This window comes from Mastigoproctus giganteus, chromosome 3 (assembly GCF_048544385.1).
Source record: "Mastigoproctus giganteus isolate SK-2022 chromosome 3, ASM4854438v1, whole genome shotgun sequence".
Classification (NCBI taxonomy): domain Eukaryota; kingdom Metazoa; phylum Arthropoda; class Arachnida; order Uropygi; family Thelyphonidae; genus Mastigoproctus; species Mastigoproctus giganteus.
Window position 1 is genome coordinate 18,850,691 of NC_143577.1, and position 16,928 is coordinate 18,867,618.

Consider the following 16,928-nt stretch of genomic DNA (forward strand, 5'->3'; position numbering starts at 1 on the left):
ATGAGTTTACTTGGTATTTTGATACTTGGTCATGTGCACAAATCAAAGTGCCTGAAGTAGTGTGCACTACCAAAGTTAGGCTCTTACCCTGGATGTAATGTCTCAAGTTCAAGACCCACTAAAGACACTTAGAACAGGAAAAATATACCAACCAGGCTAAGTGATAAAACCATTTTATCACTCCCCACACAGCTGTTTTGGTGCCTCACTGGCACTTTGTCAGTAAGGAAACAGGCACAAATGGAAGACCTATGAATGAACCAATTACCTCGTTTTTATATAACTGGGCACAGTTTTGTTGTCTGTGCCTAGCTCCTCACTCAATGAGGTGCCAATAAACACCACAACAACTGGGGAGTAGCAAAATGGTTTTTATATTTTCAGTCAATACTTTCCTATAGTTTACTGATACCCTCAGTACTTTAAGCAGGTCTCAAACAAGGCATTACATCCAAGGATAACAAGTTATATAGAGGTTTATGAGATGACAGCACCTTGTGCATTTATCTTGGATGACAGCAATAATTTTGGCACTATAATCCACTATGTTGGTTAATGCAGTACTTTTTCCTAAGATTTAATGCCAGTTTCATCAATCTTTATTTTGACTTGCTTGATTATTTAATTATCACCGTGTTCTATTCTGCCGTTATATGTCTGATAGGAACAAAAGTTAATGATGTAGAGCAGTTATTATCTTTTAGGGGCACAAAAGTTGATACTGTAGTACATGTTGCTAATAATGATATTAAGAAGAGAAGGGCTGAGGATTTACTTAAGAGGTATAGGGCAATGATGACAAAAAAAGTTGCGAGTTAGGATTAAATTTGAAAGTGTCTGCAATTCTGCCCAGATGACAGGAGGGACTACATGAGAGCCTTATCAATCAGTTAAGCTCTGGAAAGACTGCAAGGTTCATGAGATAGGTTTTTCTCAGCATGGTCGCATTACAAGAGACTCTTTTTCACAGGGATGGGATACACTTAAATAAAAGGGGTGCAAGAATATTTGTTGTTAATATTGAGACAGTGTTAGGTGGGTCAGAAAACTGTTAGATGGGGATATGCAGGCAGGGATGAATGATTCTTGGACTGTTTTTACTGGGACATGCAACAGACATATATATGGCCTGTGTTAGGGTTACTAAGAGCAGAAACAGATGAATGTATACGTGCTTGTACACTAATGCTAGGAGTAGAGTAATCAAATTTGATGATTATGAAGTACCATTAAGTCATTAAATGACTATCCATGTCTCTGATATTCCTACAGACACTAAGAATAACAGATACATGGTGTCACTCAGACATACGGGATGCAGAATTTGAATATGGGGAGTACATGTGGACATGTTTTTGTAAGGGGCGACTCCTAGAATGTGAGCTCATCTCCACCTTGCATCTCTGTGAAGGACAGTACTACTGTAAGAGGGCCAGAAATGTGAGTAGTATAGGTTTTTGTAGTGTATTATGTGTGTTCTGTTGTTACGTTCTGGCCACTTAGCTCCCAGAAGCATCAATCACCTGGACAGATGCTTCTGGGTACTTGTCCACACCATGGACAGGTGAGCCAGTCCCAATGGAGCACGTACAAAGGGTACTAGGAAAGTTTTGCAATACAGCTTTGTTTATTTAATTTTTTCAAAGTAATTTCCTCTACATTCAATACACCTCTTCATCCTCCGAAACCAATCTTTAAACCAGTTCTGCCAAGTTTCACTAGGGAGTAAAGCACACTCGTTGTCCCAAGCCCGTAGAAGGTCCTCATCACTGGAAAACCGCCTCCCTTTTAGCTTCATTTTCACATGCGGGAACAGTGCAAAGTCGCAGGGAGCAAGGTCTGGACTGTAGGGAGGGTGCTCGAGAAGTTTCAGTCCCGTCGTGGTCAAATATTCGGTGCAGGCTTTGGCGCCGTGAGCTGGAGCATTATCGTGATGGAGGTACCAGGTGTCCAGTCTTGACTTTGGCCGCAGGTTCTTCATAGATCCAATGACTTTAGGCAGGCATTGTTCAGTATACCACTTAGCTGTGACTGTCTTCTGCGTGTCCAAAACGACACGTTCCACAATTCCACTCGATTTGAAAAATACAGCTATCATTTTCTTCTTTACAGATCGGGATTTTCTGACAATTACGGGTGTGTCGTCATCATCAAAGGCCCAAACTTTGTTTTGAGCCTTGGTCGGCAGATCGTAATAGTACAGCCAAGTCTCGTCACCTGTCACGATGTTGTTCACATACCGAGATTGTCCCTTATCAAACTTTTTTAACATCTCCCGGCACCAAGTCACACGTCGTGTCATCTGCTCTTCAGTCAGTTGATGCGGCACGCAGAGAGAACAAAGTTTCTTCACGTGCAAATGATCTTGCAGAATTGAACGAATTGCTGGTGCATTTAGGCCCAAAGTATCCTCTATCTGTTGTTAGGTCACTCGCCTGTTTTCGTCAAGCATTTTCCTCACAGCAGTAACATTTTCCTCCATAACTGATGTTCGTGGCCTTCCCGGCCTCTCAGAATCCTCCAGAGTGAAATTTCCCCTTTGGAATTCTCTATACCACCTGAATATCGTTGTACGATGTGGACAATCATCATCTAGTGCAAGAGTCATTTCTTCTAAGCACTGGTCTATGGTTAAACCACGCACGAAATTATACCGCAAAACTGTCCTTATCTCATTTTGACCACGATGCCATCGCAAGCACTTTACACTCTCACTACTAATGAATAACTGAGCCCATCGACTTGGCGCGGCGGCTACTATGCACGTATGAACATGTCTCAACATGCAGCAACAAGCAGCTTCCTGTGATTCATTGTTGCGTCATATTGCAAAACTTTCCTAGTACCCTTTGTACTGTCTCAATATGAGACTGTGTACAGAAAGGACAGACATGATGGGGAGCGTGAAAAGTTAAATGATTTTGGTTGAAAAGCAGTGCGCCAAGTTGATGAGAGTGGTCAGTGCAATGTTGAGTCAGTTTGATATGACATAAGCACTAGGAAAACAAATATGACAGTAGGAGTATAGGCCAGGGATGGCCAACAAGTCGATGGCGGTTTTAATTTCGGTCAAACACGATGAATTTTAAATATATATAAAAAATAGATTAGTCAAAATCTAAATATTATTATTATGCGCCCACCTGCATAATAAATATTTATTACAAATCTGTTGAACCACAAGACTCCTGTCGCCATGTAGCCACTGGGCTTGTCTAGTGAAAATTCACACAGTTATGTTGTGGAGAGCATAGTGTATGTGTCAAATTCTTATTTAGCTTACTTAATATTAATAACTGGACAGTACTTATATGTTAATTTAATATCCTTTGATTTAAAATGAATACTACAAAAACGAATAATATCATTTTCATCAAGAGTGGGATCTAGAATACATTTTTGTAATGATAAAAGAAAAATGCGGTTGTTTGATTTGCAATGCTTCTGTGGCTATACCCAAAAAAGGAAATTTAGAAAGGCACTTCAATGCACTCCATGGTAAATACCAATTGGATTTTCTGCCTAATAGTGACCTTAGAAAAAATAAATTAAAAGAACTTAAATCCAGATTATTTGAACAACAAAATTTCATCATGACACCTAATTTACAATCTAAAGCAGTAAATGTAGCATCATTTAAAATGAATCATCTTCTTGCAAAAAAATGCAAACCATTTTCTGATGGTCAATTCATCAAAGATGCATTTTTTGAAATAACAGATTCTCTTTTTGAAAATTTTAAGAACAAAAATGAAATTAAAAGTGCTCTTCAAGATCTGCAATTATCTCGAATTACCGTGATGCGACACATCGAAAAAATGAATTTTTTTGGTAGTTGTTGGCGCATCGGCTTCTGTGGCCATAATGCACCTCCCAAGGTTTTTGCAGTACTTTGATCCAAGCCCGAGGCGGGATTCGAACCCACGACCTTTGGGTTGCCAGGCAGGCACTTTACCCACCTGGCTGGGGAAAAAATGAATAAAAATGTGCGCAAACAATTGTGTGCTCATATTGCTAATTGTGTGTTCTTTTCTTTACAACTGGATGAATCCACAGACGTCAGTGATATAGCTCAATTGTTCATTTTTATTTGTATAGTTTTTGATGATTCTGCCACTGGAGAAGAACTGCTTGGTATGGTTTCATTAAAAGAAAGAACTAGGTCTTGATATATTTAACGCATTCAAAAAAATTTTATTGAAAATATTAAATTACTACTATTTAAGCTCATATCAATAACAACAGACGGTGCTAAAGCAATGACGGGGCTTCTTAACGGATTCATCGCATTGTGCCAAAAGGATAATAAATTCCCAGGTTTTTTGAGTTACCACTGTATCACCCACCAACAAGTGTTAGCCAGCAAAAGATTAAATACTAAAAGTGTTATGGACATAGCTTTCAAAATTGTGAATTCCATCAGAGGACAATCTCTTCAAAGGAGACTTTTCAAAATGCAACTCGATGAAAATTAACCAGATCTGATATTACACACAGATATGAGGTGGCTGAGTCGGAGTACGTTTCTGCAGAGATTTTGAAATTTGTTGAATGAAATTAAAAAAATTGTTGATCAAAGGGGAGATGATTATCAGCAGCTAAAAGACACGAAGTGGTTGTGTGATCTGGCTTTTTTTGGCAGATTTTACCAGTAAATTAAGTGATCTGAATTTGGAATTACAATGAAAAAATAAAAATGTGGGTGACATGATTAGTAGTATTTCTGCATATAAATATAAATTTTTGGCAACGGCTAAGGATCTCAAAGAAAAAAAATTCAATCATTTTGCAAATATGCAAGATCGTTTGCAAAAATATTCTGTTTTCAAATTTAATAGTGAGAAATATGTTTTTGAAATTGAGAAAGTTGTGGATGATTTTGAAACCAGATTCAGTGATTTTAAAACAATTGAAGACATTGTTCGATATTTTTCTTATCCATTTAATGTTGACTTAGATACAAAACAAATTGCAGAAAAAATTGCTGAGATTTTTCAGATGGAGAAAATATTACTTGAAAATGAAATTATTTACATTGCAAAATGATATCTTGCTAAAAGCCAGATCATCAGAAAAAGACTTTTGGAAATATGTTTGCTGAGAAAAGTATCCAAATGTAAAAAAATGCAGTGAACTTTAAAATTAGTGTTTTGGTTCCACATATCTATGTGAATCGGCCTTTTCATATTTGAAACAAACAAAGATGAAGAATTGCTCTACTCTTATGGACTTGCTGTTATTTTTGGTTTTTAGGAGCATTAGCAACTAAAGCCATATTGCTCCGTGAATATGCGGTGGTCATTCCTGACTTTTCCGCATCCTCCGTATTTGGTGGTGACGGGCTCAAACCCCGGTCTAATCAAGAAGCGTGTGCTACGCACTGTTGCTGCTCCTTCCCACCTGGCTACGGAGGCGCCTTATGGACTTGCATACAGAAGATTCTTTACAGTTGGTCTTATTACAGTATATCCCCAATTTTGAAAGCTTGGCAGATGACATGAAGACACAAATTTCATATAAATTAAAAATTTAAATACGTATGAATTTAAAATAAGAATTCTGAATTGTATTTAATTTTAAAATTTATAAACAACATTTTTCAATATGTGTTGATTAACTTTTTTAACTATGTGTAATGAAATTCTTGAGATGGTAGATTGTGGTACATTTTGAAGAAAAAAAGTAGATTGCATTAAAAATTGTTGGCCATCCCTGCTATAGGCCACAGAATTGTGATGAGTATAACAAACAACAATAGATAAACAGACTGGGTAAGCAAACCAGAATATCTTAGAATGTGAGATTTTAACTTTCCAGATATTGACTGGAATTTGTGGGCTGGTCTCTTCCACACTAGCAGAAATTTTCTGGATTTAGTAGATAACAGTTTTCAACAGCAGCACATTAGAGATGCAACAAGAGAAAGCAATATTCTTGACCTGCTTATTAGTAGTGACTCTTCAAGCATTAAAAATTTTCTGATACAGGAATCACTAGACTGCAGTACTCATAATATATTGAAGTTGGATTTAGTTAATCTGGCAGCAGGAATACCCCGAAGAGCAACAAAAAATAGCACGTGGACATGACAGGTCCCTAGCTTTGTTTTTTATTTCTGGAAAAACTTTTAGTTTTTTAAAATCCTAAATAATGCTTGATCTTTTGTGAATCGATTACATTAATTATTATAAGTAAATTTTTATTTATTAATTTTTTTAAAATTAAAAACCTTGTACAGTGGACCCCCACTTTACGATATTAATCCATTCCAAAGACACTATCGTATAGTGAAAATATTGTAATGCGAACCCAATAACACATTGTTTTTTGGTAATCCATTCCAAGACCTCGGAAGTTGAAAATTTCGCTGTATAACTAAGTTGTTTATCTCTTAATTTCCATTATAAAAATCACCTCTTAAAGGTGATTTTTATAATGGAAATTGTACATATTGATTAAAACTAATATATTGATTAAAGCGCAACACAAAAATTCACTTCAACTAAAGGATGCAAAAACAAAACATGCGGCCAACACGTTTATAAATGCTGCTGTTGGCTGAGAGGAAGGGTCACGTGGTCCAGTTGGAAACAATTGTAAGCCCATTGTAAAGTGAAATACTTAGATGCTAGTTAACATGATCACTGGTTAGTAGAATTAAATTTCAAAAAACCAATTCAAATCATTAAAATGCACTAAACTTTCATCGTTATCATATGTTCAGTTATAAAAATCAATTTTGAACGCCACATTTGCAGTTTCCTGTTTATTGGGCTTTTCTGTTAGTGCAATCGATTATAAATGGGTAGTAAACTTATTTTACTGCTTGGTGATAATACCGATGGCTGGAATTCTGTGAGATTATACATTATTATGGTGAAATGTATTTCCCTCCCATGAAATCTTCAATCATATAAAAAAAAATAAATAAATTTTCAGACTCTTCTCTTCATTCCTAATTTTTAAGCTTTGTAAACTTGTTACCCTATCTCACTTGCTCATATTATGTTAGTTGCAATGTGTGAGTGCCGTGTTCTTTGTTATTGATTGCTTATCTTTTTTACTTTTAAATTTTAAATTTTACAACCCTAAAAAAATTCAGTGAACAGAAATATCAATTAGTTAGTATGTACAAATGAGGGTGGTTCAATAAAAAAACCACCTGATTTTTTATTGAAAAATCACCTAGCTGCAGAGGTGCTAGCCTGTTGATTCTTGGCACAGGTTTTAGTCCTTCTCTACATAGCCACCATGCAGATTTACACATTTTCCCCATTGATGGATAAGGCTACGGATACTTTTTTGTAGAAGTGGTGAAGTTGGTCTTTGAACTCTGTTGCAGAAATGAGTGTCTCGTCGTGAAGGAAGGGGTCTACCGAAGAAATGATTTGAGGGAAGGAAACAAGAAGAAGTCCGATGGTGCAAGATTGGGTAAGTAGGCTGGATGGGGCAGTATTTCATATCCACAAGTGGCCGCTTGTGTTGTTGCAATTTCAGAAGTGTGAACTGGGGCACTGTCTTGAAGCATTCTCATACCTTTGGACAACATGTCACGCCTACATGTTTTGATTTTCTCCTGTAATTTTGTAAGTTGGCATAATAGGCACCTGTAATTGTTCTACCTTTCAGCAGGTAATCAGTCATTATTATGCCTTTCACATCTCAAAGCACTGTCAGCAAGACCTTTCCTGCTGGCGCCTCCGTAGCCAGGTGGGCAGGAGCAGCAGTGCGTAGTACACGCTTCTTGATCAGACCGGGTTCGAGCCCGTGACCACCAAATATGGAGGATGTGGAAAGGTCAGGAAATGACTACCGCATATCCCTGGAGCAATATGGCCTTAGCTGCTAATGCTCCTAAAAACCAAATAACAACAACAACCTTTCCTGCTGACGATTGGACCCTTGCCTTCTTGGGGGTGACCACAATGTCGCCATTCTATGGACAGCTTTTTACTTTCAGGGTCGAAATGGTGTACCCAACATTCATCCTGAGTGATTAGACAAGAGAAAAAGTCTTCCTCATTTTTTTGGCACAGGGCTAACAACTCCTGTGATTTCTGTTGTTGATCAGCCTTCTGGAAACCAGTCAATAATCGGGGAATCCATCTTGCACTCGATTTCCGTAAATGGAGTTGGTTATGAAGCACTGTTTCAACAAAGCCCACACTAATCTTCACCTCCTGGGACAATTCATGCACAGACATCTGGCGATCTTCCATGATTAATGACTCCACTTTTCTGATCGTGCTGTCATCAATGGCTGAATGGGGATGACCTGGAATGGGCTCAGATTCTACCAATGTCCGACCACACCTAAACTGTCTATGCCAGTGCTTCACAATGCCATAGGATGGGGCTTCATCCTTATATACAGCAGTCATCTCCTTGTGGATTTCTTTAGGAGATTTCCCCTTCAAGAACAGATACCGGATTACAGCTCTGGCTTTAACTTTGTCCATGATGCTACTTTGTCACATGTTCAGCTGTGTAAGAGAAAAACAAATTAAGACAAGGCTGAAATTTTACACCTTTAGTACAGAGATATGTATGATGCTACACACAAAATATCATGACTCTGCAAAATAAATATGAAATGCAAGCAGCACCTGCGAGGTGACGGGTGCCTACTAAGCACAAAAAGTTAAAAAAAAAAAAACACAAGCACAGAACATATCAGGATCTTTAATTCTATTAATCTTGAAATAATATTTTTGTGAAAAACAAAAATATTATTTCAAAAACAACTTAAATAAAACTAGATCTATATTGAGGAAGGTGAAGAAGTGTCAGTTAATTAAGTTCATGGCCTGAGTACAAAGGGTTTATTTGAGGAGTCTGTGCTGCAATGCAGATTCCAGCTAGTTAGAAAGTTTCTTCTTGGGCCTCCAGGAATGCATCCACTGGAGCAATGATGTAACTGTGGATGAGAAAATGGATGCCAGACAGGTATTTTTTCCAATTAGGAAACAGGTGAAAGTCCAACAGTGCTAAATCTGGTGATTATGGGGGGGGGGGGGTGCAGAAACTGGTGCATCTCCACTGATACAGAAACAAAATCTGGTGACTATGGGGGGGGTGCAGATTTCTAAGCCATACTCATTCAGTGCAGCCATGGCAATGACAGACTTGTAAGCAGGAGTGTTGTCCTGGCGGAACAAGACTCCTTTGCTAAGTTTTCCTCAGCCTTTGTATTTGATGTTTTCACATAAATGCTTCACAAGGTCTGTGAAATATGCCACTGTGATTGTCTGGCCTTTCTGAAGGTAATCCACTAGCAACACACCAAAAAAACCAATACCATAACCTTACCAGCAGAAAGGAATCAACTTGGCTTTCTTTGGAGGGAGAGAAGAGCTGTTTTTCCAGTAAGTCTGAACTGCTCCTTTGTCCACTGACCAATTTGGGTAGTGGTTAAAAGTAGGACTGTATGAAAAGCATGGGACCTCAGTATTAGCACTATGCTAATACTGAGTGGTACTAATTAGCACTGAGCTAATACTAATACATAGTGGCTTAGTCATTCAGCACCCATTTGGAAAAGACTAGGTTTGAGTTGTACCTTAGACAAAATAAAATTTGTAACAGCATTTTCACATGAGTTTGAACAGACATCATTAGGCGGATTTGCAAAGTTTTGCCTTTATACAAAAAAAGTTCAGAATACACATGGCTAAAGATCCAAATACAAAGGAAAAGTAAAAGGAATTAAAAAAATTAACCTGTAATTAAAATCTCCAGGATTAAGGACTGCCTTCAGGCATAATACTTACCATTAAGAAAAGTATTTAAAAAAAAAAAAGAAGCATTCTCAATACAATTCAAATAATAATACTCACTTTTGCAGCCCAATAACATATACTCTCAGGATTATTAATCTTTTCACCTAGCAAGGTAATCATTTTGGATGGAGACCAGATAACATCCTTCAATGAAAAAAATAAATAAATAATATGCACATCTGACTATTTATCTGAAGTGAGTAGTTTGATATACAAAATTTTTCCTTGTATCTAAATGGCAGCTATTCCATTTTTTTAATACATTAATTACTCTAACACATTAATTCCATGCTTTTAACACATAATCCTTCTAGTACATCTATCCATAATGTTAATAAATAGATTCCTATTTTTTTCCCCAAGAAATATAATTAAAAGGCATTGTTAATGAAAAATATGCATTTATTAATTTAATTTAATTTTTTATTGTTAATTGCTGAGACTTGCCACATATGCTTCACAGTCCAATTTAATAAATTTTACAGCAACAGCCATAAGGCACAAAAGCTGTCTCGCCCTCTTATCAACTGCTATGACTACAGATTAGTTACCACTCTGTGGCTATGACCTTTGAATGGATTTAGTAGTAAGTATGCCAGAATGTTTCAAACTAAAGTGCCGAATCTTGCTACAGCTTTGTATGAGGATAAACAAGTGGTTACAAAAATTACTACTACATCAGTTTTTATCCAGTGATTACAATTAATTTAATTTTTTGTGCACTTCAAATAAATGTTGAATTTATACAAATAAATATATCACAATGTTATTTATTTTTATAATTAAATACAAAAACTGTATATTACATAAAATACACCTTTTATTATACATGTTAAGATATGTGCATCTACTTCATATGTTCTTCATATATACACTGGTATTCAAAGAAAGTGCATCACCTAGAAATTTCACATTTGTAACCCTTTTTTGCAATGGTATGTTACTTTAATGACTAACATCACAAACAGAAACATAAACAAAAGATATTTATTAATAGTTAAGGCAAAGCTAAGTAATATTTGACAGGTGCTCTCGAAATATTCCAAAATGAGCATTTTCAACCTTCATACAACAGTTTTGGTAAACATGACAATTACAACTGAAATGTTATCAGAAGACCTCAATTTGCTTCAGTTTATCATTTTAAATGGAAAACAAAATTAAATGAAAACTAAATATCAGTTTGCACCTGGTGAAATTTTCACCAGGTGCAAACTGATATTTAGTTGAACTGCCTCTGCCTGATGACAGCAGCACACCATCGAGGCATTGACAAGATCAATTTCTGAAGATAATCAACTGATAGTTCATGGTTCCAAACACAAATTATGGCTTCCTGAAGTTCACGAAGGGTCTTTGGTTTCTTTCTGGCAACTGCAGATTCCACATGATGCCAACAGTTCTCTATAGGATTCAGGTCCAGGCTGTTTCTTGGCCAGCTAAGAGTTGTAATCGACCCTTCTTCCAACATTTTTTTAACCAGTAACAAATGTAAACACATTACTGTCGAACCTCTAATGCAGATATGAAGTTAAAGTAACTACAGAAGTGCCTACTTGCACTTTTCACCCGATGACAAGGAGCAGAGTCATCCTAAAAGATGCAGTTACTTGGCAGACTGAAATGGTCTCTAATGGTTGGCAGAAATTTGCCTTCCAATATAGCCAGCAGTCTGGATGGCATTCTTCACCACATCTACAGTGAATCGTTTGTCTCCCATCAGAACCATGCAGGTTGAATTTCTTCTCATCTGAGAAAATAACTGACTTCCACTGCTCGGGGGGGGGGGGGGTCCATTTGACATGCTCCTTACACCAAATCAATCGGGCCTGTTATTATTTTTTGTGTGAGGAGGGGCTTTTCCTTAGGATGACGGGCTACAAAGTTCATTTTTGAAGAGGCATCTTCTGACTGTTACTGCACTTGCTATCACTCCTGTATGTTCTTCCCATTCTCTTTTCAGCTCAGACGAAGAAGCTTTACAGTTTTTAAGGCATAAGCACTTCAAAATGCGGTCCTGTTTTGGCGTAGAGACTAGTTTGTGTCCGGGTTCCTTTTTTCCTCATCAGCAGAACTAGTATTCTTGAGTTTGGAAAGAAATCTACTCACTCTTGACTGATTACAAGACACTCTATAAGCAATATGATGGGAAGAACATCCTTCCTCATGTAAAGCAGCAACAGCACTCTTTCTTCGTGGCGCCAACTGCACATAACTCGCCATCCTGACACAAGCAAGGAATGGCTGCAACTCTTGCAGAGTGTGCTTATATAGATGAAAATAACAGCTGATGCAATATTACGTTATCACCTACATGTGTCAATCTTATCTGATGCAATCTGTAAGAAATATTGCCATATACTTATGTTATTTGGACAACAATTACAATTTTAAGGGGTGATGCACTTTCCTTGAACACCAGTGTATGTCATGATTTAACAAAAAAAAAAAAAAAAAAAAGAAATTAAACCAAAATCATATCTGGGTCAGCCAGACCATGTAAATTCATTTTACATCATCAGAGAATAGAATATACTGCTGTCTATGACACTGCAGTCTAACACTTCCCGTTTCTGTATTATCCAAAGAGCACTCATTTTTGAAATTGAAAATTATTAAAAAACTGCCTTTGTTCCAATATGCCAACTAACTAATCTGGCATTAATTTCTCTCAAAAATGATGTTTTAGTTGGAATTAATATACTTAATGTTATTTTAAACTTTGCATCAATAAAACTCATAAAACCACTTTTTTAGAATAAAAAAAAAAAATACAATTTCTTCATTTAAAATTTAAATTTTGAGTTATTCTTATTCAATTTTTTTTTTTTTGTATAATGTTTTTGTATGTGATATTGCTATCTTATAATTTTGTTGACTTTATTTATGAGATTGCTTAATAATTAGATAAAAATGTAAAAATTGATTTGAGAATTAAAATGCATACTACAAACTTATGTTTATCATTACCAATTATCAAAGTAAAAGGGTGGGGGGGTGCAAACATGATAGAAGAAAAAAATCCCACACACACATAAAAGGGTACACAATACCCTAGGAGCATGCCTACATGTACCATAATCCGTCACTTCAAAGCACAGCTTTCCACTAGTCTACAATCCAAGAATAGCAAATTTTACGCCAAGCTAGATAGTGCCTGACATTAAATGGGGTGATCAATGGCTTGTGGACAGCTGCATGACTGTGGTAATCCATATCATATAGCATCCTGTGCACTGTACTGGTGCTACATGTGATCCCGCAGAGGGCCGAGGACATGAAGACATATGCAATATTATGAATGATAGAATATGATGGCAACACTTTGTATGTAGGTCCCTGACAATGTCAACCTTTGTCCAGAACAGATGATTCTTTGCAGGGCTCTCCTGCAAAGAATGCTAATGCTAATTATATAAACATACTCCCCATTATAATACTTTGTATGTAGGTCCCTTACAAAATTCCCCAAAATTCAAAACTTTATAACAGCAAAGCTCCTCCATTTTGTACTCTGCTCCACTAACTGCATCCTCCCTGTACTTTCACTCTGGAGGAAATCAATGCTTTTCTCAAGTTTTTTTTTTTTTTTTTGTCATAGTTTCTCTATTGAAATGAAAAATCTCTATTAGTCAGGAAAAAATGTATTGGTATTAGTAGTGGTAAATGACAAGGAAACAAAAAACACATTTACCATATCACTTGTCCATTCCCTCGAACAATTTGTCCAATTCTTCCTTAAACTTATTCAAAATATGCAACTCCACAACACCAGATGGAAGCTTGTTCCAAGGTGCTTAGTTTCCACATGCTGCAATTTGTAGAACTTAGGTGCAGACCGGGCTAGCCGGGTGGGTAAAGTGCCTGCCTGGCAACCCAAAGGTCGCGGGTTCGATTCCTGCCTTGGGCTTGGATCAAAGTATTGCAAAAACCGTGGGAAGTGCATTATGGCCACAGAAGCCTATGTGCCAACAACTACCAAAAAAAAAAAAAAAAAAAGAACTTAGGTCTTTCTACTCTTGTTGCTCTTCTCTGCCCTTATTCCAACCAACACCCTTTCTAAAATGATACTTCCATAACTGTATGCAGTACACAAGATGTGGCCTAACCAGTCTTATACAGCAAAATAATTACCTCTGTATCCTTGCTGGAAAAATTCCTGTATATCATTAACAAAACCTCATGAGTTGTTCTACCAGTGTGTCTGCACAGCTCAGAGAACTTCATGTTTGATTGCACAATTACCAGTTTTTTTTTCATTATCTACTAACCTGAGTGTGGTACCACATAGTTGATACGTTATTCTGGGATTACTGCTATTCGTATGCAGTACCTTGCATTTCTCAATGTTAAACTTCAATTGCCACTTCTCAGCCCATCTACCTAATTTATTTTAAATTGTTACACCTTCCCAACTTTTGTACCATCTGCAAACTTAAAAATTAAGCCTGATATGCTTCATCAATATCATTCATAAATATCGAAAACAACAATTGGCCCAGCACTGTATCCTGGGGGACTGCACTAATAACATTGGTGCAAGAAGAGCATTGTCCACTGGTAACCATGCTTTGACTTCTCCCATTCAACCAGCCCTTTAGCCATAGCAGAAAGTTGTCCCTAATGCCACATTGCTCCAATTTGTATAGCAGTCTTCCATGAGGAACTGTATCAAAAGTTTTTCTGAAATCTAAGTGCATGATGCCAAAATTATCTTCTGCATCTTGTTTGTTTGTGACTAGCTCACAGTAGCTGCTCAGATTGGCCACACAAGATCATCTCCTTCAGAAATCCATGCTGCGACTGCCAATAACTGCATTCTTATTCAGATGGTACTACATTACTTCTATGACCAGTGATTGCATTATTTTTCCTAGAGCAGGAGTCAAGCTTACAGGTCTGTAATTATTCACTTCACCTTTTGATCTCCCTTTGTAAAGATGCTACAAAGTCAGCAATATCTTGTAGATAATTTCACACAACTTCTGGCATGTTAATGCAATACAGTAGACTCTCGATTTTCCGGGATAGATGGTAAAAAACAAATCCCGGATAATCGATTTCCCGGTTAATCCAAAAATACATAAGTCCCCGACATACGTAAGAGATACATTCCAGGACTTCTTACTTCGCCGAGTTTTACGTAACTCGGGAATGACTAGTAACATATTGCTACTATATTATTATTGATAAATTTGAATTCAGTGCAATACTTGTTAATGTTTGACCATTTTCATACATTCTTATTAGTTTAATTTTCTGATCCAAATCGATCGCTTTCCTTTTGTTGGTAGATATACTAGTACCGCTGTCGCTTATTCTCTTAGTCAACGCCATGATAACGGTCAAAATGAAATTTTCTGTAAAGAACTTCACAGGGTTAAGGCTAAAACTCATATTATCATCCCGTGCGAGCTCACATTTTACTAAAGCACATTTCTGGAGGTCAACAAAAAACAATAAAAACAATTTGCACTTTCTGTTTTATTGGGTAAACTTGATCTTATTGCATTTGTGATAATACTGATAGCTGGGTTCTGTGGGTTTTTACGTTATTATGGTGAAGTGTGTGACCCCTTCAATGAAATCTTCAGTCATAAAAAAAAAAAAAAACCCATAAATAATTGTAAGAATCTTCTCTTTTTTTTCCTATTTTTTTGCTTGTTACTTCTATCTCACTTGTGCAATTTGTGCGTGCCGTGATCGTCGTTATTGATTGCTTATTATTATTATTTTTATTTATTTATTTATTTTTGTTGTTTTAAATATTACAATCCTAAAAATAAAAAAAATTGAGTGAAAACAAATTTACATAAATCCGTAGTTGCGTAAGTCGGGGACTTACTGTATCGAAAAATGTTCGGCAACCTAAACATAAATGTTTAGGTTGCTGAACATTAGGTTGCGTAAAAAAATATGGCGATAGATAAAAAAACTTATCACGTATTACTCGTGTGTCCAATGCGATGCTTCCCTTTATTTTTTGCGACGCTGATTTTAAATCTAATAGCTTCCCTTTATTTTTTACAGTGTTGCATATGCTTTGGTCACCAACATTATAATGGTTCATTAGAGATTTAACGGATGCACTGTCTTCAAACTTTTGAATAATTTCAAGTCTTTGTTTAACTGAAAGCGCAACTCTTTTGCGTTTATCCATCATTTTCACGATTTCTAAACAAAAAAAATTTTTTTACTATAAAAAAATTTTGACATCCCTGACATAAATAATAAAACAAAATTTGCCCTTTTGCGGTGTGACGGAACATAACAATTGACGCAATGCACTAAAACAAACTAAACATTTGGTCTCTCTCTCTCTCTCTCTTTTTTTTTTTTTTTTGAGCAGCGAATGCAAATACAGTGGGGTTTGCAAGATAATAGGCACACGACGCTTATAATGCCACTTCTTGTCACTTATTTGCGACTTGCAAAATATCTGTTTATACCCATTCTACTTATTACTTGAATTTTATGATTTCTGTTTGATTTTTTTTTTGGACCCTTGAAGTGTCCCAGTAAATCGAGAGTCTGTTGTATATTATAAAGCTTCATAATCAGCAATTTCATGTTCTCTTTTCACACGAATCTTTACTTTCTCACAGAATCATAACAGAAACAGTTTACATCTACAAAACTGAGATTCTCTGAAATAACAGCCACAAAATTTGAAGTACTTAATATCATCATCATCATCATGAATTTGGTCCGGTTAGGTCTTTTAAGACCTGTTCCATTGTAGCTCTTGGAGGTGGTCTTGATCTCGCCATCGTTGTCTTGGTCAACCAACATCTCTCTCTCTTCCCTGTAGGTTTGTAATTAAAGGCTAATTTTGGGATCCAGTCTGGGTTCATTCTTTCTATGTGGATGATCCATTTTTCTTGATACCGTTTTATGTCATTTACTATGTTATCTACTTTTAATTTCTAGCAGATATCTAATTTTCTTTGGTGGTCTAGTCTTGTAAAGCCTAAAAATGGTCTTAAAAATCTCATTTGTGCTGCTTCTCGTTTGTGTGCATCTTTCTTATTTATGACCCAAGTCTCACAGCTGTAGAAGAGGGCTGGTTTTGAAGTGATGTTGTGCAGTCGTAATTTTGTTTCAATTGTCATTTGTTTTCTGATGTGGCTTTTAATCATTCCATTCATT

The 16,928-nt window shown here is 36.5% G+C and overlaps 1 protein-coding gene across 1 annotated transcript in view; it reads right to left on the reverse strand.

Moving 5' to 3' along the window:
- The window catches only part of Dhps (Deoxyhypusine synthase), a 97,642-nt gene that overhangs the window by 39,918 nt on the left and 40,796 nt on the right, over positions 1-16,928 (reverse strand). The window contains exon 6 of the mRNA XM_090369874.1: positions 9,837-9,923. Coding sequence (XP_090226000.1) covers positions 9,837-9,923 — 87 coding nt within the window. The remainder of the gene's footprint in view (positions 1-9,836; positions 9,924-16,928) is intronic.